Source organism: Oryctolagus cuniculus, chromosome 2 (assembly GCF_051225735.1).
Source record: "Oryctolagus cuniculus isolate XC-2025 breed Fujian yellow rabbit chromosome 2, ASM5122573v1, whole genome shotgun sequence".
NCBI classification, from domain to species: domain Eukaryota; kingdom Metazoa; phylum Chordata; class Mammalia; order Lagomorpha; family Leporidae; genus Oryctolagus; species Oryctolagus cuniculus.
Window position 1 is genome coordinate 84,685,736 of NC_142868.1, and position 23,420 is coordinate 84,709,155.

General features: G+C 39.6%; 1 protein-coding gene across 13 annotated transcripts in view; it reads left to right on the forward strand.

The window, feature by feature from the left end:
* NRG1 (neuregulin 1) overlaps positions 1-23,420 on the forward strand; it is a 1,206,738-nt gene that overhangs the window by 1,010,687 nt on the left and 172,631 nt on the right. For all 13 annotated transcript variants that reach the window (XM_089327341.1, XM_089327336.1, XM_089327340.1 and 10 more), the window contains exons 2-3: positions 3,850-4,027; positions 14,595-14,716. In XM_089327341.1, the coding sequence (XP_089183467.1) occupies positions 3,850-4,027; positions 14,595-14,716 (300 nt within the window). The remainder of the gene's footprint in view (positions 1-3,849; positions 4,028-14,594; positions 14,717-23,420) is intronic.

Below are 23,420 nucleotides of genomic sequence, written 5' to 3' on the forward strand. Positions count from 1 at the left end.
CATTGGGCTGAGAGGCAAAGGAATAATCCTTGAGTTTTGGTTGTGTCCCAAGTTATATGTAAAATCCAGTAGAGAAAAAAAATCAAACTGGTTCTTTTAGTCTACATCTACACATAAAATAATGGAGGGTAGGCCGGCGCCGTGGCTCAATAGGCTAATCCTCTACCTGCGGTGCTGACATACCGGGTTCTAGTCCTGGTCGGAGCACCGGATTCTGTCCCGGTTTCTCCTCTTCCAGTCCAGCTCTCTGCTGTGGCCTGGGAAGGCAGTGGAGGATGGCCCAAGTGCTTGAGCCCTGCACCGGCCTGGGAGACCAGGAGAAGCACCTGGCTCCTGGCTATGGATTGGCGCAATGCGCCGGCCGTAATGACCATTTGGGGGGTGAACCAACAGAAAAGGAGGACCTTTCTCTCTGTCTCTCTCTCTCACTGTCCACTCTGCCTGTCAAAAAAAAAAAAAAAATAATAATAATAATGGAGGGCCGGTGCTGTGGTGAGCGGGTAAAGCCACTGCTTGCAGTGCCTGCATCCCATATGGGCACCAGTTCAAGTCCCAGCTGCTCCACTTCCAACCCAGCTCTCTGCTATGGCCTGGAAAAGCAGTAGAAGATGGCCTAAGTCCTTGGGCCCCTGCACCTGGGTGGGAGACCCGGAAGAAGCTCCTGGCTCCTGGTTCTTGATTGGCATAGCTCCGGCCATTGAGGCCAGTTGGGGGAGTGAACCAGCAGATGGAAGACCTCTCTCTTTCTCCCTCTCTCGCTCTCGCTCTCTCTGTGTAACTCTTTCAAATAAATAAATACATAAATCTTAAAAAATAATGAAGCAAGTTATTTTTCTTAATATTTGTAAGCTGGCTTCTTTGGTCTACTTACTGTAGCAAATATGTTTCTTTGAAAACTCTTCACCAGATTCACAAAATTAAAAATCACCTTAAGGAGTTAATAAAATTATAAACGTACTATACTAGATAGACGAGAATTCTATTTTTAAAAACCTCCAAAACAGAGATCCATGTACCACATCTTAAAAAAAACATTCTTGAAAGCTGTTCAGCAAGTGAATCTTATTTTCAAGCTGTCAAGAAAGAAAGAAAAAAAAAAAAGGACCAGACAAAATCATCAGGTATCAAAAGCTAGGAACAGCTGAAATAAGTTTCCTAACTTGCCAGTGTGTCTACCACATTCAGTGCAGACTTCTTCACCTCATCTGCAGTCCCTAAATAAATAAAAGGAGGAAATGTAATTGTAGACGTACTGCCAAGAAATTGGAGCCTTCACAGGGTTTCTGCTATAATTTATTGGAAGCCTCATATGCACGTTCCTGACATGTTTCGGATTTATGGGTAATGATGGAGTTGTAGTCAAAGACAGACCCTGGGTAGGAAAGGTAGTCCGTTTCCTGTGCACGTCCAAGGTGCTCTGATTGTTGTCCTTGGAGTCTTGGTTCTCTCACCCAGGGAGTAATTATGCACCAAATCAGTGAGGTTCAGTCTCTTGCCTGGGTTTGTTTTCTGGGATTTCCTGTTCATTCCTGAGCTGGGGCAGAAGTGGACTTTGCAGTTGGCTTTTCTATGAGTCAGTGGAAACACTTGCTGAGATTTCATGTTCTGTGATGTTGATGATTAAGTGAAATTGTGTGTGCAGAGGAAAACCCATTCATCATTGCTTTTTTTAGAAAGAGTTGCGAAAAAGAGGACCGATTTATTGATTTGAAGGGTAGAGTGACAGAGAGAGAAGGAGCAACACAGAGAGAGAGGCCTTCCATCCACTGGTTCACTTCTCAAATGGCCACAACAACCAAAGCTGGGCCAGGGCAGAGCCAGGAGCTAGCAGCTCCATCCTGGTCTCCCATGTGGGTGGCAGGGGCCCAAATATTTGGGCCATCTTCTACCATCTTCTCAGACTCATTAACAAGAAGCTGGATTGGAAGTGGAGCAGCCGGGACTCAAACTGGTGCTCTGATATTGGATGCCAGTGCCACTTAACTTGCTGTGCCACAATGCCACAATGTCAGCCCCTCATTTTTTTTTGGGGGGGGGTAAGTAGAGCTGGCACTGTGGTGTAGCTGGTAAGGGTGCCGTCTGGGATGCCAGCATCCTATATGGGTACTGGTTGAAGTCCTGGCAGCTCCACTTCTGATCCAACACCCTGTTAATGAACCTGGGAAGGTAGCAGAGCATGGCCCAAGTGCTTGGACCCCTACACTCATATGGGAGACCCAGAAGAGTCTGCTGGCTCTTGGCTTCAGACTGGCCCAGCTCCTGTTTTTGTGGCCATTTGGGGAGTGAACCAGTGGATAGAAGATCTCTCTGTCTCTCCCTCGCTCTCTGTAACTCTGCCTTTCAAATAAATAGATAAGTCTTTAAAAAAAAAAAAACAAGTTTTTGATTATAAAAAAAGTATTAATACTACAGAGTTGTATAACAAACACTGCAAGAACCTGTTTCCCCACTTCCACAATTACCAACTTCTTATTTTTACTTTATCTTTGTGCAAATCCATTCCCTACCACCGTATTATTTTGAAGCAAACCTCAGATATTACGACATTTTATCCACAAATATTTCAGTAGATAAGATATTATTTTACTTAGTCTTGCTTAAAATAAGAAGAATAGATGTTCTTTTAAGCAATTTTGCCTTAAAATGATTAGCTATATGATTCAGCTTCATAACCATGGCTTTGGCGGCTCCATTCCACTGTGTCCTTTGGTGGAAGGAAACCAGTCACTTATCCAGCAACCAATCTCTTCTTACCTTCAGGGGCTCATAGGAAGTCTTAAAGGACAAGTTATATATAGCTGTTTGTATCTAAATGTAAATTTAGATACTCCCAGTCTCTGTTAGGAATATTTAGATGTGCTAATCCAATCAAACTGATCATTTGAAAAGCTTTATTTGAAAGGCAGAGTAACAGAGACAGAGACACACACACATAGCCATCAGAGATCACCCATCCCCTGATTTACTCCCTCAAAGCCTCCATAGCCGAGGTTGGGCCAGGCTGAAGCTGGGAGCAGGGGACTCAGTTCAGGTCTCCCATGCAGGCAGCAGGGACCCAACCACTTGAGCCACCACCTGCTGCCTCCTAGGAAATGCATTAGCATGAAGCCAGAGTCTGGAACAGAGCTGGGACTAACCCAAGCACTAATATAGGACGCTTGCTAATAAATATACTATACTGTAAATGTACTGTATTTTCATCAGTTTACAAACTGATGAAGGTGACAGTCATCTGGAATGGTTGTAACAACTGTGGGTTCAACAGAAGAGTGCTGTCATCCATTTCTATCCAGACAACAAGAGCCATTGTTAAGATTTATGAGTTTTGGACTACCTCTGATGATAAAGAATAGTAAAATGATCCCTAACTCTAAGTCTTCATGAAGTTTGTAACCTTTTGTAAGTCAATCCTTTACTTATCGCTAAAACTAAACTTTCCAGTTTAAAAAGTAGTGTGATGCTTCCTTGTCTATTCACAGAACTGAGATAAGTTGTGATTTGGGCTGTTAATGTGCTATAAAAAATAAGGGCCAAGGATAGCACAGGCTTTCAGTCCTTTGAAATTACCAATGTTCAGGACTCTTAATATAATCAGAGAAGGTAAATTTGGAAAATTACCTACCTAGAATTTGTTTTAGAAATAATTTTATAGTCTAGCGTCTATTTTTTTTCTGAGTGTATTTTATTTGGGCATTTAATTTTTATTCAAGTTGAGACCCATTTTGGCTCACTCATTTTAATTTTTTTCCTCTCAATGAGTAAAACTTTTGGGAATGGTGTCTTTACATTTCTCTTTGAAAGATTGCCTGGTGATCAGAATGTTTATCTTTATCTTTTCTTTTTTTTCAGCTTTGCCTCCCCGACTGAAAGAGATGAAAAGCCAGGAGTCAGCTGCAGGCTCCAAGCTGGTGCTTCGCTGTGAGACCAGTTCAGAGTACTCCTCTCTCAGGTTCAAGTGGTTCAAGAATGGGAATGAATTAAACCGAAAAAACAAGCCACAAAACATCAAGATTCAAAAAAAGCCAGGGTAAGTGTAATGCATGTGATAGTAGAGGCTGCACCTAGCCATAGGGTGCTGTAGAAAGTTAGATTCCAATAGATGAATTAATATTGAAAAGCATGGTACACAGTACAGGAAACTATTTTTCATTGTATAGTGGCTAGAAACGTATCAGAAGGAATTTGGAGTTCCTGATTCTAAAAGGTCTGGATGGAGAAAGGACCATAAGAAGCCAGGGGGAGATGGAAGGGCACAAGCAAGAACGGCATTATTGGCAGCTGGTATAGTATAATAGATCCTACAGCAATAGAAATGCTGTTTAGAGTACCAGTGCCTTATGCCATCGAAATCCCAACTTCATTATAAAGCTCGCTAAATGCCTCCACAGACAGAAAGTGTTGGCATGTAATCGACTGAATTTGAACTATTTTTTTCAATAATAGTTAGAAGATCAAAGATGTTGTCTTCTTCATTCATGTCTCATAGTGCCAGTGAAACTCCAGGCATGATAATAGAAGCAGCAACAGAAGGAACCCCTCTTAGATTTGTTTTACAGAATATCTACCATTCATTAGCAATTGAGAACAAAGTGATTATAATGAGAACTTCATCTTATCAAAATGCTTAATTGCTCTGATAACTATAATTAGAGATTTTTCCTCATGTCCTTGGTTTAATTAACTACACTGCTTACTCTTGTGTTCTTGGTTGGGTCAGCAAGATCTGTTGATTTGGGCGGATAATACAGAGGGAGAGAGCAGGTGGGTGTCGCTGTCTGCAGCAGGTGGTACTCCAAAGATAAAAAATGCAATGATGTAAAATGGGTGTTTTTATTTATCATCTTATCTTCATTAAAAAAAGACAAGATTCCAATATATGTTAGGGCACTTGAACAGTCAGTACATAGTAAAGTTCAATCTAATTCTTTAAAAAGATTTACTTAGTTAGTTATTATTTGAAAGAGTTACAGAGAGAGAGGGAGAGACAGAGAGAGAGATTTCCCACCTGCTGATTCATTCCCCAGATGGCCACAACTGCTAGGACTGGGCTAGGCTGAAGTCAGGAGCCAGGAGTTTCCTCTGTTTCCCACATGGGTGACAGGGGCCCAGGCACTCGGGCCACCCTCAGCTGCTTTTTCCAGGTATATTGGGAGCTGGATTGGAAGTGGAACAGCCAGCACACAAACTGGTGCCCATATTTGGATGCTGGCATCACAGGTGGCTTTACCAGCTACATTATGACACCAGCCGCTAAATTCAATATAAGTTTGCAGGTTAGGATATTCAGCGTTAGAAAGTGTTATGCTTTGCCTTAAGATGAACAACTAGTCAGAAATTCAGCTACAATACACATCTATCTCCTGAGGTCCTTAATTCCTGGTTCCTTTTTTAAAAATGGAGAACATTGTCTTCAATAACCTGTGAGTATATGGGAGAAGGAGATATAGCAAATGAGTTGAAGAGATAAGCATGAATCTTACAGAGAAGTTCAGTAAGAAAAACACCCTTAGCTACTGGATGGGATAGATGTTGGTGTGTAGTTTATTTCTCCTCAGTTAGACAAGTTGGTCAGAAGCTGTGGTTATTTTCATGTGCAAGGTAATGTCTCGTTTATTTCAGCGTGACCTTAATAGTAATGACGTGCTCCTGAAAGACTTTGTCAGGAGGATGGAGAAGTCAGAGTGAGTTAGGGCACTGTCTATGTTCAAGGTGTTACAGGTTGCGTATACATTCTCTAGTTCAGTCTTGTGTACAACCTAAGGGTTCCAGAGATCGTCGGCACTGGGAAGGAGGAAGCTGGTGGGAAGAGGTACATAGAAGGCCTGAGGTGTGCACAGTCTGGCTCATGAAGTCACTGGGCCTGGCCCTGCCAAGGCAACTGCAGGCAGGGCTTGAAATTCAAAACATCTACTGCAGGCTAATTTTTAAAGTTGATAATTTTGTACAGCCCATGGATTATGTTAGAAATATCCAAATAGTTCTTGGCCGGGAAAAAAGTTTGCCCAGAGCTGAGTGAAGGAGCAGAAGAAAGCTGTTGAAGTCTGCAAACATTTAATCTGATGACACCTGGAGAGGAGCAAGTGAAGCTGGGTAGACAAGGTGAATTAAAAAGAAACCGCGAACTGACCAGAATGTGCTTTTGAAAGGATATGTGTATCCTTAAGGAGGTAATTTGCTGCATGGCTTGGATGACAGATAAAGTATCATTCATATTCAAAAAGGCATTTTTGCTTTGGTTTTATAGATCTAGACAGCTAAGGGCACCATCTACATATTAATAAGATCCCATTATACAGTGGGAAGGCCAGCATTCAGACATTTTTTTCTTTCAAACAATAGCCTTGCTGGAAGGAATTAAATGGGGCTAGAATTTATTCGTGTTATGTGCCTGTAAGTTACTCTTGGCAAAACATTTAACATACTTGATCAGAAAAGAAGACATACTTTGTGTAGAATGGACAGCTACTTGATAAGCTTATCAGTTTTCAGAATTGGACATATTGTCACTTTTGAAGTTGTATTTTTTTAAATAGCACTATCAGTTTTTTTCTTAAGTAAACAGATCCAACTGAGTATATATTTAACAATTGTAAGGTGCTTTTTTTTAGTTTATCCTATCAATATAAGTATTATTAATACTTATATAAGTAACATTATTATTAAAACCATTTTTTAAAAATCAATTTCCTGAGAATGAAGGAAGTTGAGCTTCTTCCTATGGATCAAAATGGTAGTGAATGGTTAAACTTAGTTTTAAATAGGCCTTCCTCTGTCTCCTGTCTTTTCATAGCTCCTTATGATTTTGCTATATAAAGTCAGAACTCAGCACTCAGGGTGTGCTCAGGCTAAGGGTAATGTCTTAAATAAAAAATGTTTTTCAGTTATTTCTAAAGAAGAGAGAGCTTCAAAAGTCTGTGGAAAACACATGTTAGAAATAAGTATGCACCAAAAATTTCATTTCACTTCATTTTTCCATGAATTTTTGGAGTATAGTCATATTAATAGGTCCCCATTTTTAAGATATTCAGACTATCTGTGTTTGTAGTGATTAGTCAGTTACTTGACTTCAACTTTGTCTTAGGCTCAGATCAACCAAGCAGAGGTGAATTTTAGTTTGAGGTTTAAGATTTCTCAGGGATTATCTTAAATAAAACGTTGACTGTTTCTCAATCATTAGTCTGGGTTTCTTTTTCACATTTTATGATCTAGATCATACATAGCAGCCAAATATTTCCTTTTAATCCCTTAGTGTTATGAAAAGATTTCACACCAATATGCAATTTCTATTATTTTGTAAAATCGTAGCCTCTTTCATTCCTGCTCCTGCTAACAAACTGCATTCCTCCATGTTCTTCCTATGATTTTGAATTCACATTTGAGCCTTTGTTTGTTTTATTTGGCTAAGCAATGTGTGGGACCAATTAAAAGAAATGGAAACCGCCCTCATGTTATGTGTCTGCTTATCCCTTTGTTTTTGTTTTCTTTGCCCAGTGGATGATTTTGATCAAGAAAACTGGTCAGAGAGCTGGGTGTGTGACACAGTCATAGTTGGGGGCTGTCAGATGGACTTCATTTAAATATCTGTTCTACATTAACCTTATGAAAGGCTGACTTCCTATCCTGTGTGTGTTTCACAAACTAATTTTGTCTCGGCTCTTCATGTCAGCTCTTACATATTTTTTATTTTGTTTAAAGTTGGCTCTAATTGGTTTCTTCAAATTAACAAAAACTTTAAAGAATTACTTCTCCTTTGTCCATGGATGCAAGGTTTCTTTGACTTGCTGATGGAAAAAGTTTCTACACCTACCCTTATTAACAGAGTGGCTCAGACAGGTCTGAAGTTCTCCTAAGGAAGTTCTCAATTTCCTTATGCAGAAAATGGGAATACTCGAGGGCTGTTTTCCCATGAGTTACTTAAGGCAATGGGTACAGTGCTGTGGTCCATGGCCTACATCTTTCGTTTGCTTTACTTTTCTCGTGATTAGCAGGTTGACCAGATCTAAAGCAGTATTTAGCGTGCGGGTGCGCGCACACACACACACACACATTCATGCATGTGCACTCATACATACACAACACGTACATGCAAGCACTCTTTATATGATTCCTTAGGGATCAGAGGAATGGAATCATATTAACCGTGGAGATCTTCCCCACATCCACTTACCTCACTTTAGCCTGTAAACTATGTAGGAAGAATCAAGCTAAATAAGAAAAACTACTGGAACCTTGCATTTGTTTCACAAATGAATGTTTACTTAAAAAACAAACAAACAAAGCCATAGTTTGCCTTTTGATATAAAAAGTGAAAAACACATTTAGAACTTTATTTTTACATAGTATTGTTTTTCTTATTCTAAATATAACTCATGTTTATTATAGAAATCCCAATATTTCAGGAATGTAGAATGCAATTGTGATAGCCGGCACTGAGTGGGAGCTTAATACATTGCAAATGTTGTTTTAAATACTTTAGTTCAATTAATTCATTAAAGACTTTTAGAAAATGAAAATCCATTGAAAAACCAATTCTTCCCAGATCTCCAGAAAACTCATCAACTAAAGAGCAAAAAAGTAAAATTTATGACTGGAAGGAAATTCATTGTTTTTCCAGGTTTTTAAATTCCTTGCTATAAATAGCATTTGGTAGCCTGTTGAAGAGAAAAAAAATTAAAACTGTCCCTAGTTATCAAAACCCCAAATCTTGGGGCTGTTGCTGTGGCATAGTGGGTAAAGCCGCAGCCTGCAGTGCCAGCATCCCATATGGGTTCTGGTTCAAGTCTCGGCTGCTCCACTTCCAATCCAGTTCTCAGCTATGGTCTGGGAAAGCAGCAGAAGATGGCCCAAGTCCTTGGGTCTCTGCACCCACGTGGGAGACCTGGAGGAAGCTTCTGGGTCCTGGCTTCAGATCAGTGCAGCTCTGGCCATTGTGACCAACTGGGGAGTGAACCAGCGGATGGAAGACCTCTTTCTCTGCCTTTCCTTCTCTCTCTGTGTAACTCTGACTTTCAAATAAATAAATAAATCTTAAAAAAATAAAATCATGTTGCAATATATAATTTTGAAGAAAGGTCTGGCTATTTTTACTCTCTTACTATATTCTGGCTCTGCTCTGGGTTTCAAGGATTGGCGATTCTCGCACTTGAGTATTAGAGCTCAGAGGGGCCTTAACGATCCTCTAGACTGGTAATTTTCCAATTAGGTTGCTGGAGAATTCTAATTTATATTGAATTACAAAAAAAGGATGGCATCCACGTTGACCTGAACAAGTTCTCTCTGATATTTTTGAGTTTGAGGCTCTGATTTAAGTTTTCATTTTAAAATAAAATTTTAGTGCAAAATAATTGAAACCACTGATCTAATTTAGTCTTCTGCATAGAGATGTTGCTGTCAGAGTGTGCTTGGCCCCAGTCTTTCTCAAGAGAAAACCTCTTTTTCTTAGGATACCTCTTTTTTTAAATGCTGAAAAAGTTCTTTTTTAGAATACCATCCAAAATATACCTTATTTTCTCAGTAAGACTTGGTTCTACCTTAGTTCTTTTAAGCTTTCCCATAAGACTTAATGATCACAATTTCCTTCCCTAGATGACAGATTTAAATAGCTCATCGTACCTCATTGACAGGGACCGCTGTTTCTTTAACAGAATCCTCTGCTGTGATAAGATTTCTCGGCTCTATTCAATTCTGATCACTCTTTTTTAATGTCTTCCAGTTACTAATATTTCACAAATGTCACTCCAAAACTTAATTCAATATTGTAGATGTGATCCACTCAGGGAGCCATGTATTGAGACTTTTATCCAATTTGGTTTATGTTCTGATTTAATATTAATTTGGCCTAAGAGTGCATGCTTCTTTTTTAAAAAATTGTGTGTTTTTTTTTTAAATGGGCTGATTTTAAATGTCTGCCTTACTGAAATCTTTCTTTTTCTTTTTTATTTGTACCTGCGACATAACTGCCCTCTTGTGTCTCTGCCACTGATTTCTGAACCTGAATGTATTTGCTATGCTTATCTTGATTGAACTGAAGCTTGGTCTTGGTCCATTGATATTCCACCCTGAATTCTCAAGGGTGTTTTCTACAGAAAGAACTTCATGTCCACATGTCACATGTGCCTTGGAACTTCAGAGTACAGAATTGAATAAAAACCACTGAGAGATACTCCTATAAAGAAACCTGTATGGCTATGTTTAATTCCGTATTTATTTGAGCATAGAACAATTTGTTCTCTTCCTTCTCTTTCTTTCTTTTTTTTATTTTTTTAAAATTTTTTTGACAGGCAGAGTGGACAGTGAGAGAGAGAGAGAGACAGAGAGAAAGGTCTTCCTTTTGCCGTTGGTTCACCCTCCAATGGCCGCCAAGGCCGGCGCGCTGCGGCCGGCGCACCGCGCTGATCTGAAGGCAGGAGCCAGGTGCTTCTCCTGGTCTCCCATGCCGGTGCAGGGCCCAAGCACTTGGGCCATCCTCCACTGCCCTCCTGGGCCATAGCAGAGAGCTGGCCTGGAAGAGGGGTAACCAGGACAGAATCCGGTGCCCCAACAGGGACTAGAACTGGTGTGCCGGTGCCGCTAGGCGGAGGATTAGCCTGTTGAGCCGCAGCGCCGGCCCCTTCTCTTTCTTAAAAAATGTAATATATGATTGCATTAGGAGACAATGGCTACTAAAAGAACGGTTGATCCAGTTCACTAGTTAAAATGTTTATTGAACAGAGTCAAGAAGGGGTTCTTTATTTGCTATTTTTTTAAAGACTTATTTATTTATTTGAAAGACAGAGTTACAGAGAGGCTGAGGAAGAGAGAGAGAGAGAGAGGATGAGAGAGAGAGATATTCCATCTGCTGGTTCACTCCCCAGATGGCCACAACAGCTGGAGTTGTGCTGATCTGAAGCCAGCAGCCAGGAGCTTTCTCCAGGTCTCCCATGTGGGTGCAGAGGCCCAAGGACTTTAGCCATCTTCTACTACTTTCCCAGGCCACAGCAGAGAACTGGATTAGAAGTTGAGCTGCTAGGACTCAAACCAGCACCCATATGGGATGCTGGCACTATAGGTGGTGGCTTTACCTGCTACACCACAGTGCTGGCCCCAAGAAGGGATTTTTTATATACAAATGTAGCCTTGTCCCTGGAAATGTTCAAATAGAGAAGAAAAGGTGTTCTTGGGGATGTTGTAATAATCTTGGGTTTATATAGTCTTGGGATATTGTAATAACCTTATCAGAATTTTGTGACTAAACAAGAAGAACTACTGTTTTCTTATTTTAAAGATTTATTCTTTCCCTGGTGTCGAAAATCAGGATACTTTGATTTTCTTGTGGTTTCACAATCCTACATGAAAATTCTGCCAGGCAACTATGCTAAACATTGGACCGGAAAATCTTATGTCATTATTTATTCCATTGTTTCTCACTATTTTTCAAGGTGTCTACCATGCAGGAAATTGATTATTTATGGACTGAAAGTATTAATAATTGGTAGTTCATTTAAAAGCTTTACATTGGAATACTCCAAAATGAAGCTTAATAGTTTACAGAATCTGACAAGGAGTGATATCCTAATATTGCTGCATTTTGATATTCCTGAAAGTTGTTATATTTCATTGATAGAAGCCATCAAAATGGCTTATTTTGGCTTATAGTCATTGGCTTCTCTGATGTGTGACCTTAGACGGTTGTTGGTGGTCCCCTGGTGACATAGATAACAAGGCTATGTTAGATCTATTTTTCAAAAGCTTTGTTCTGTGGATCATTATTTCCAGAAAGTATAAATAAGTATTTCATGTGAGTGAAAGGATTCCATGGTCAGATAGTTTTGAGAGGAACTTAAAAACAAGTTACTGAAGAGTGGGGACATGTCCTGAGAAGGTGTCCTTCCGTGGTTTCATCCTTGTATGAGCACAGTGGAGTGTACTGGCAGAAATCTGGTGAAGCCTACTGCCCATGTGGGCTGTTTGACACAGCCTGTTGCACTGCTAGGACATACAGTGTTTCAGCACCTTAGTGAACTGAATACTGCAGGCAGTTGTAAAACAGTGGTACATATTTGTGTATCTAAACAAATAAGGCCTCTGTACCCAAGCATAGGCAAGACACGTTAAAAATGCAATGTAAGAGATTTAAGAAGGGACACTTGTGTAGGGCCTTTACTGTGAACAGAACTTGCAAAAATGAAGTTGCCCAGGGTGAGTGAGTGAGTGAGTGGGGAGTGAATGTGAAGGCTCAGGACATTACTGTATGCTGGTGCAGACGTCATAGACATGGTTCACTTAGGCTCCACTGAATTTATAAAACAAGATTTGTCTTTCTTCAATAATAAATTAACATTAGGTTAACTTTTTGAGCTTGTAGACATTTTACTTTGTTTTAGCTTTTTGCCTCTTTTTTTAGTAAAACTTAATTGAAAACACAAACTCATTATAGACAATGGGAATTTTTTACCTCATTATAATCTGTCCTGTTGGTCATTGACCGAAACTTTTTGATAAGATGTAGGACTGTGCTATCTTGCCTTCTTGGAGAGTCAGAGTACATGGGCAAATTAAAAGCTCTGAGAAACTGTGTAGCATTTAAAAATAAATAAATAAAAAGCCTGGCTGTGACCTTATGTTTTCCAAACTTGCTCCAGAGAACCTTTTTTCTTGTAGTTTTCTCAAATTTCCGTGTTGCAGTCCTTGTGAGTTATGACGAGTGAGGTCCACATGTTGGTTTGATTATTGCTGCCCTTGGTGTGGGCCACCTTAGACTCCCTCTGCCCTGTTAATATTGCATTGTTCTTTCCTGCAGTCATCATTAGGTAGGAATGTTAGATCCTGCTGAGTGCTAAAGTGGGCAAATTCAAGTATTTTATTCATTTATTCACACTCATCCAATAATGTTAAGGACACACCAAGGACAGAAAAGTGATGTGTGCCCTGGAGAATACCAATACGTATTGTATGTACCAGGTTCAGACCTGAGATGTGCTGCAGGAACTCTAACGGCTAGAGGACCATGAAAGAGATATTTAAGGCTGCCAGGATTTAGACAGAGATGGCTGCTTGCTGCATGATCATCACAAGCTTGATGGAGCAATGGGTGCTTTAGATAGTCCTTGAAGGACAGCTGAGATTTTATGGGATAGAAGTGCAGGGCCTCCATCGTTGGAGGAAGAAGTGAGACAAGCAAAAGTGGGGAAAAAGAAAGATGAAAGACCACAAGGCTTACACGTGGAACTTCAGGTGATTGAGTTTGATAGAGGAGAATAGTGGGGATAAAATTTAGAACCATTGATCTTACTTGATTAATAATATTGTTTGACAAGAAGACCAGAAAAGTCACTAAAAACCCAACAAGGTATAATATGGGAGTTTTGCAACCAAAATTTCTGTCTTTCCTTTGTGCCTTCTTTTCTACCTGTTTCCCTCCTCTTGAGAGCCTAGGAAGTGACAATCATCAGGTTAGTGTGTAGAAGGATACTTTAAAAAGGTGGTTTTTTTTTTTAATTAATTTATTTATTTGAAAGTCAGAGTTACACAGAGAAAGAAGGAGAGGCAGAGAGAGAGAGAGAGAGAGAGAGAGAGAGATCTTTCATATGCTGGAGCTGTGCCAATCTGAAGCCAGGAGCCAAGAGCTTCCTCCAGGTCCCCCATGAGGGTGCAGGGGCCCAAGGACCTGGGCCATCTTCTACTGCTATCCCAGGCCATAGCAGAGAGTTGGGTCAGAAGTGGAGCAGCCAGGACTTGAACCAGTGCCCGTATGGGATGCAGGCACTGCAGGCGGCAGCTTTACCCATTATGTCACAACGTTGGCCCCTCAAAAAGGTTTTAGTAAATGCTAAGCCAATCCCAGCAGCGCTGGGTTTCTGTATCCTGCAGACTGCTTAAATGACAGGGTGTGTGCCACAGTAAAACACAGACAAATCCCAATCATGATGCTGCGCTTGTTGCAAAAAAAGAAGAAAAAATGCATATTGATTTACTATTCAGAGATTTAGAAAAGTGTGTGCTCTTTTTGTAAAAATATTTATTCCAATATTAAGAACTGCTCATGTGGTACTCTGCTCCTAATAATGAGAATCTTAAGGAAAGACAAATTCCCTTTATTTGGGAAATGATAAATACTCTCTTCATTCAAAATTAACATTATGACTGGTGTTACTCTACTGAGAAGTACAGGGTATTTTTATCAATTCTAGTCTTCATCAAGTGTCTTTCTTTAGTAGACTTGTAAGAAATGATTTTACCTTTTCTTCTCTTTCCAAACCTTAGCGGCTGATGACATCTAGATAAAGAGAACATTTAACAGTTTGACTGAAAATATCTAAGGCATAACATAGTGGTGATGGTAGAGAAGTAAAAAGAAAAATTAGAGAAGACTTCTTTTAAATTACTGATCTGGGTGATAACAAAGATTCTATCCGTGGTTTAACTTAAGTGTGATATATCCTACTTTTACTCTAGATAAAATCATACAATCCAGTCAATGTAGTAACAGGCTTGTTTTCACAGGGTACACATAGGGTGGGGAGAAGGAGTTAGAGAACTCTGAAATTACACAAAAATGAATTTTGGTTTTACTGGATTTCTATGATATTTATACCACTTTGGTCCTGATCTTATAGGAAATCAGAACTTCGCATCAACAAAGCATCACTGGCTGATTCTGGAGAATATATGTGCAAAGTGATCAGCAAATTAGGAAACGACAGTGCCTCTGCCAACATCACCATTGTGGAATCCAATGGTAAGAGATACCTGCTGCATTCTGTCCTCTGTTTATGAGAGTGATCAAGAGATGTGGTAAGACTTGGGTTGCAATGCTGTGTTAAATCTTATTGAGAACAAATAGGAAATATGGAAAGAAAACTAAACAGTTCAAGTATCCGCGTCTTCTAAAAAGCCCTTCATTCCATGAAATGATAGAGACCTGAAATACACAGATTTTTTAAAAAAGAGTTCAATTAGATCATGAATGGCAAGAGAGGGTGAGGGTTATGAAAAAGAGGTTATTCCTCCCTCTTTAAGTAGGTCAGGGAGGGCAATCAAACCTTTGACTTTATCAACAGCAGAAGATAATCATACATAGGTAATATATGTGTATGTGGTAATTGTATGTGTATATGCACATGTATATATGTATGAGTGTGTGTGTGTGTATACTAGTCCTAACTCAATCCTGGTCATTTTGTCCTCCTATGTATGTTTTAAGTGATTTCACCTGGCTACAGGTAGTAGACTGTTAGGCCTATTAATTTTTTTTTTTTTGTCTTTTGATTTTGAAGTTAAGAGAGTTTGAGAGAGAGGAGATTTCTTACTGTATATTGGTTTCAGCTTCATCTTTTCTCAGAACAGTGCCAGGAAATGTTTGTGAGACAAATGAATGAGCTGGAAGTAGAAGCTGCTACTTGCCCTGTGACAACTTCTGTTGAGTTATTGCAGGAAAGTTAAGAACCACAGTGGCTGGCTCTGAGTCACCGTTTGGAGAGGCATCTACATGTGCTTATGAGAACCTAGCCAATGCTCATGAAAAATCTTTTGGAATAATCAAGTACTCTTTTAAGACCTTTGCTCCTTTCCCATTTTGGATCACAGAGCTTAACAAATGCCTTTGCAAGTTCTGTCGTTTGTTATGAAACTAAGCCTGATTGCATTGCATCTTGGGAGGAGATGAGAAAGAATATCCATTGCAAGAGTGTGATCTCTTAAAGTGATAAAAGCAAGGGAGAAGAGTAAAAGTCACTTTCAGGGTTAACCCCATAGGAGGCTATTGTATCTTTTACCATTTGCTTCATATGTAGTGTAACAGGATAGGGAGAAGGGAGTGAGATTAAAAAAATAAATAAATAAAACCCAGAAGAGGGTTGTGAAAATCCAAGTGAATACCTGGTCATCGTCTCTGGACTCCACAGTGAGCTAACTGCTCTACAGCAGGGTGAGCCCAGCTTGATATTTTAAACTTAGATATCTCCTTCCACAGAGGATAACGGTGAACAGTGAAAAGTAATTTCTTTTACTGTTTATTATGGTTTAAAAGGTAAAGGCCAATTAAAATTTGTATCAGGAAATGTAAAATCATTTTATTTTTTTAAATCAGCACAGGTTAACCAACAGTATTTGGCTGGCATCATTGTATTCCACATGAAATTTTATAGACTGTTACATGAAACACAGCTTTTTAAAAAAAATTTATTTATATAAGTTCAACACATTTCATGTATTTCTTATATACAGATTTAGGAGTATGGTGACACTTCCCATCCTACCCTCCCTCCCACCCATACTCCCACTGTCTTTCCTCCTTTCTTTCTTATTTTTTCTTTTAATTTTTACAGTGATATACTTTCAGTTTATTTTATAATAATAAGGTTAAGCCTTCACTAAGTAGAGTATTCAACATATAGAAGAAAGCAAATACTTCCTCAACAGTAGAGACAAGAGCTGTAAACAATAACCAAATCTCAAAATGTCAATTTCACTCATATACATTATGGTTTTTTTGTGCTCTGTTAGTAACCACAAATAAGGAAGAACATATGGTATTTGTCATTTTGAGACTGGCTTATTTCACTTAGCATAATGGTTTCCAGTTACATTCATTTTGTTGCAAAAGACAGGTTTTCATTCTTTTTTTACAAATAAATATTACTCCATCATGTATATATACACTACATTTTCTTTACCTAGTCATCAGTTGATGGACATTGAGTTGATTCCATATCTTAGCTATTGAAATTAACTGCGGCAAACATGGGGGTAGAGATAACTCTTGCATATCCTGGGTAAATTCCCAGGGATGGGAAGGTCGGGTCATATGGTAGATTTATTTTCTGCTTTCTGAGGAATCTTCATACTGTCTTCCATAAGGCTGTACTAGTTTACCTTCCCACCAACAGTGGATTATGGTGCATTTCCCCTACACCCTTGCCAGCATTTTTTGATTTATGCATGATAGCCATTCTAATGGGGTGAGGTGAAACATCATTGTGGTCATGATTTCCATTTCCCTGATGGCTGGTGATCCTGAACATTTTTTCATGGTATGTTGATCATTTGAATTTCATCCTTAGAAAAATGCCTGTTCAAGTCCTTTGCCTATTTCTTAACTGAATTGTTTGTTTTATTGTTATTGAGTTTCTTGAGATCTTCATAGATTCTGGATGTTAATCCTTTATCAGTTGCATAGTTTGCCAATATTTTCTCCCATTGTGTTAGTTGTCTCTTTTTGGAGTGTTTCCTTTGCTGTGCAGAAACTTCTTAGCTTGACATAACACCATTTGTCTATTTTTGACTTGATTACCTGTGCTTCTGGGGTCTTTTCCAGGAATTCTTTGCCTATGCCAATGTCTTGCAGAGTTTCCCTGATGTTTTCTTCTAGTAATTTGATGGTATCAGGTCATATATTTAGATCCTTAATCCATTTTGAGTTGAATTTTGTATAAAGTTTAAAGTAAGGGTCTTGTTTCATACTTCTATACATGTAGATCCAATTTTCCCAGCACCATTTGTTGAAGAGACTGTCCTTTCTCCAAGGATTGATTTTAGCCCTTCTGTCAAAGATTAGTTGGTTGTAGATGCATGGATTAATTTCAGGGATTTCTATTCTGTCCCATTTGTCTAGATGTCTATTTTTGTGCCAGTACCAAGTTGTTATAACTGCCTTGTAGCATGTCTTGAAATCTGATATTGTGATGCCTCCAGTTTTGTTTTCTTGTTTAATATTCCTTTACCTAATCAAGGTGTATTGGAAACATACATTTTAAAATTGAATTCTCTGGATTCTTCTGTACATTTTACTATTGTGTTTTGAGCTTGTAGTCTTGAGTTTGTCCCTGGCTTAGTTCACTTAGTTCTCCTCATGGTAAATGCTGTTGAATTATGATTTTGGCAGTTGGATTCAATTTGTGTAACTGCACAACTGTACTACAGTAAAACAAAATTAGATTTTGTGTCATGATGTCACGGAATATTTCCTATAGTATTATACTGATTGTTCCTTGGCTTCTGATTTACAGGATTAAGCAGTGAGTTATTTAGCTTATATGAGGTATTTCAAATAATTCATGGAAAATGGAAATTCATGCATAGTTTTTTCATAGAATGCACTCCATGACTTTTTTGAAGATCTCTGTGTGCATAGATTTCAAACATTTTACACTAAAATAAGCATACCTTTTTATTATGTTTTTCCATGAACTTTATTTTGGAGTGGATCTTTTTAAAATATGTGTGTGTGTGTTTGAAATCAGAATGAGAGAAAGAGAGAGCTTCCATCTGCTTGCTAACTCTCCAATTGCCTGTCAGTGAGAGCTGGGCCAAGCCAAAGCCAGGAGCCTGGAACTCTATCCAGTTCTCCCGTCTGGGTGGCAGAGACTTAAGTACTTGAGCCATTACCTGCTGCCTCTCAGGATGCACCTCAGCAGGTATGGGGAAGAAAATTAGCCAGGATTCAAAGCTGGCACTCTGATAAAGATACCCATTTATGATCCCACCTGGCTAATTCTGTATGGCTCTTTTTAAGGCATTCTGTCAGCATTAACTCCTATTTTCATTTCCTTCATTCCACAATCAAATCTCCATAGCAAGAGTCTGATTAGCAGAGCTTATTGTGTCATACCACATCAAAACACTGAAAGACCTTTCAAATTATCGGCCTCCTGGTCAGACGTCTTCCACTGGCTCACCCAGGACAGGTGAGGCAACGAAACACAGCTGCACAGAAGTGCTGTCTCATTGGAGTCTAAGAAGCACGCTTGTAGTGTGGCAAGTGCCATGACTGCCAAGGCCTGTGCATCATAGATATCAGTAGAAACTCTATTCTCCCTACACCTCAATGGTTTCCTAATAGTGCAGTTGAAAGGAAAATGTTAGTCATCTTGATCCCTCATCTCTCCACTGGCATTTATGAATTTACTGTATTTGGTTTGAGGTTGGTTATCAAAGTCTCAGCAGGGTCCTGCCCTCTCAAGGGCTCAGGTGCTCCACCTGTGTGTTGTCACATCCCCTTGGGATCTTGGCAGAGGTTGCCTGGAAATCCTGTCTCGGAGAGAAAGCAGACACTTTCCTACAGTGCTGCAACTGCCTCCTAGCCATACTGTCTCTTGCTAAATACGTGTTCACTGTCAACTGCAGCTCAGAGTAGAATACTCAAGAACTTGTTTCCTGGGTTGGGGGTGGGGGGCAAGGTTCTAGAAAGAAGAATGTCTTCAAAATAAGAAAATATTGTCAAAGTATTATGTGAAACTCCTCTTTGGAAGCTATTTTGTGTTTTCTGTGAAATTTAGTTATTTTATTTACTTTGTGTTCTCTTCAGGAAGTATAGGGTTATGATTTAACAATTTCCTTTTTTAAGCATTCTTTTAAAAAAGATTTATTTAATTTGCTTGAGAGAATTACACACACACATGGGGGAAGGAAGGGAGGGAGGGAGAGAGAGAGAGAGAGAGAGATTGTCCATCTGTTGGTTCACTCCTTAAATGGCTGCAACAGTCAGGGCTGGGCCAGGCTGAATCTAGGAGACTGGAATTCCATCCAGGTCACCCACATAGTAGAAGAAGCCCAATCTCTTGGGCTATCTTTTGCTGCTGTCCCAGGCACATTAACTGGGAGCTGGATCCTTGCAGGGCGAGACGGGGTGGGGGTCGAGGGGAGGATGGCGAGCAGTCAGGACTCAATCGGAGCTCATGGGGGATGCTGGTGTTGCTGGTGGTTAACCCATTGCACGCCAATGCCAGTCCCTGATTTGACAGTTTGTGAAGTCTCCTCGATGAGTGACTCTGATTTGAAGCCACAGTCCAATTATCCTAATTGTATTGTAAAGAATTCCTTATGATTTACTTATGCTCTCACACAGGTGCTTTTTTGTGCTAAGATGTTTAAAATACATTTTGATACCATATTCTAAGAGTGATGTGGGGAGACATTGATGGGAAGCTGTTTTCTTTCTCCCCAAAACATTGATTTTTGGCACTGTGTTTAAGGCCATTAAGACAGCTATAGCCAGCACCGTGGCTCACTATACTAATCCTCCGCCTTGCGGCGCCGGCACACCGGGTTCTAGTCCCAGTTGGGGTGCCGGATTCTGTCCCGGTTGCCCCTTTCCAGGCCAGCTCTCTGCTGTGGCCAGGGAGTGCAGTGGAGGATGGCCCAAGTGTTTGGGCCCTGCACCCCATGGGAGACCAGGAGAAGCACCTGACTCCTGCCATCGGATCAGTGTGGTGCGCTGGCCGCGGCAGCCATTGGAGGGTGAACCAATGGCAAAGGAAGACCTTTCTTTCTTTCTGTCTCTCTCTCTCACTGTCCACTCTGCCTGTCCCAAAAAAAAAAAAAAAAAAAAAAAAAAACAGCTATAGTAATTGTTAGAAAAAAATTAGCTTAGGACATAAAATCCTTCTGCAATGAAACATCATTTAGATCTACCTAGACAACTAGATTTAAATGAAATTATCTAAAACTTAAGAAACTATCTTTGAATCTCTGTACAGTTAAGTGAAACAGTGACCATACTTGCACTGTTTTCAAGCATTTAGAAAAATACAGGGGCTGGCATTGTGGCATAGCAAGTAAAGCCACTGCTTGCGACATCAGCATCCTATATGGACACTGTTTCACGGCCTAGCTGCTCATTGCCAATCCAGATCTCTACTAATTGCCTGGAAAAGCAGTGGAGAATAGCCCAAGTATTGAGGACCTGCCAGCCTTGTGGGAGACCCAGGTGAATCTCCTGGCTTCTGGATTCTTCCTGGCACAACCCCGGTCATTGTAGCCATCTGGGAGAATGAACCAGCAGATGGAAGATCTCTGTCTGTCTCTCCCTCTCTCTCTGTAGCACTGGATTTCAAATAAATAAATAAATTATATATGTATACACATACACACACACACAAACATTTTGTTAAGCAACATTATAGAAATGTTTATGTTTCTGCCTTTTCCAGTGCCTTTCATTGAGAAAAAGAATTTATCATCTAGTGGACATGCATGTTTAAACCTATGCAATCTGCTAATTGCTTCTGGTACTATATAAGTCTAATGAAGTCCACTAGGGTTTTCACATAAAGACAGATGTCATAGGCGGTAATCATTATGTGATGAATTGCAAGTGGATTCCTTTCATGAATTCCAATGTGATAGTTTAAAAGGCCATATATACTGTGTGCATGCAGCTTCTATAACATGTATTCATTTTCACTTGTAGTTTATTTTATTTGGTCTTTCTATAGAAAACCTTAATCTAGCAATTAATTTGCAGCTAACAAGCTCCATGAAAACTCCTGGGCATTAGAATAGGGAAGAGAATAATAGACTTAACTGGTTTTCAAATTAATTAAGTAATGCTGTCTTTTAAAAGATTAATCTGGGAGAATATACAACTAATCAATCATATCTTCTCAGCAATTTTCTTCTTTAATCAGCAGAAAAATTATTTGAGTGAGATTCACCATCTCATAGGAGCAGTTGGGCTCACAGCAATAAAATAGCTGTTTCTTTTGAGATGAGCAGAAAATTTTTATTTTTATAAAATTTAATTAAATTATCAACTGGCATTTGAAAAATTGGCTTAGCCAAACCCTCCCAATTCACAGCATTTCTGGAAATGCCTTGATATTTGTGAACAACCTATAGTTACAATGAGACACACATAAAGCATGTTCTATAATTTGAGTGCCCGTCTCCATGTATGTTGTATCAGGTAGGATCCCCATGTAGGCTAATAAGCAAGAGCAGTATGAGTGGAAGAGGCTGGATTTGTCTTTTCAGTGCATAGTCTCCATCCTGTCTCCGTACCATTTATGAATTTCAAAGTTTCTCAGTGTCTATAGAATATACACTCATTATGAGCAAGAATTCAGATACCCACACTTTGCCTATACACATGAATAAGTGTGCCCACTTTTTAAATCTTAAAAAACAATCCACTGGATCCGAATTTTAGTATGTATAGCAATGACCTACAATTTTAGAGAAGCCGAGTCACGTAAGAGTATGTTGAAATGCACACAGATACATTAAATGTATGTGTATATGTATGCACAATTTGCTGAATATTTGGTACATTATGTTAATCGTGAAATCTCAAAGAAGCCGTGTATTCAGAGCAATTAGAAAAAATTCTTTTCCAGAAACTTTATAGACACTGCAACTTTTTCCTGAGACCAGATACAATTTATAAAAAAAGCGTTCAAACATTACAAATGTACTAATGTTCCTTATGTTGGCTTGCTTGCTCAGCATAAGTTTCTCAGTTGTATTCAATTCCTGATGATTCTAATCTTCATTAATTTGTACCAATCAAGGGGATGTGCTTTATGAATTAACTTGTTTAGTATACCAAATTACTGTGAAAAACATATGTTGCTTAAATAAACATCAGGGAGATTCCAGGCCTTAATTTTTTTTTTTTTTTTTTTTTTGACAGGCAGAGTGGACAGTGAGAGAGAGAGACAGAGAGAAAGGTCTTCCTTTTGCCGTTGGTTCACCCTCCAATGGCCGCCGCGGCCAGCGCGCTGCGGCCGGCGCACCGCGCTGATCCGATGGCAGGAGCCAGGAGCCAGGTGCTTTTCATGGTCTGCCATGGGGTGCAGGGCCCAAGCACCTGGGCCATCCTCCACTGCACTCCCTGGCCACAGCAGAGAGCTGGCCTGGAAGAGGGGCAACCGGGACAGAATCTGGCGCCCCGATCGGGACTAGAACCCGGTGTGCCGGCGCCGCTAGGCGGAGGATTAGCCTAGTGAGCCGTGGCGCCGGCCTATGGCCTTAATATTTTTTAAAAGACTATAAAACTTACGATCATATTCAGTCACACAGCAAAAGATTATTTTCTAAATCATGAATTATACCCATAATGTACATATCAGTGATTTCTGAGTGGTATTAATTTAAAAGATTTTTTTTCTTAACAAGCAAGATTTTTTAAATTTTTTTATTTGAAAAGCAGAGTGACACAGAGAGGGACAGAGACAGAACTTTCATCTGCAGTTTTATTTCCCAAATCCTGCATAAGCTGGGGCTGAGCCAGGCTAAAGCCAAAAGCCTGGAATTCCATTTGGGTCTCTTATGTGCATGGCAGGGACACAAGCATTTGAACCTTCACCTGCTACACAGTGTACACATTAGAAGAAAGCTGAATAGGAAACATAGCAGAACTTGAACCCAGGCTCCACCAAGATGGATGTGAGTGTTGCAAGCAACCCCTTAACCCCTAGCCCAAGACTCTTTAAAATGAAGGACTTTTTAATGTAGAAGTCCTGTACTAACTTCTGAGCTTGTATTTCCTCTAAGATTAATTCAGCATTTTTTAATCTGAAACCATAATCATTAAAGGTATTTTTAAGATCTCCAAGATTAATATCTAAATTTAGGAAAGGAAGATATTAAGTTGTGTGGCTGTAGCTACATCTTTGTAGTAACCTCATGTTCTGGTATTTTTATGTCCCATTCAATTAAAAAAG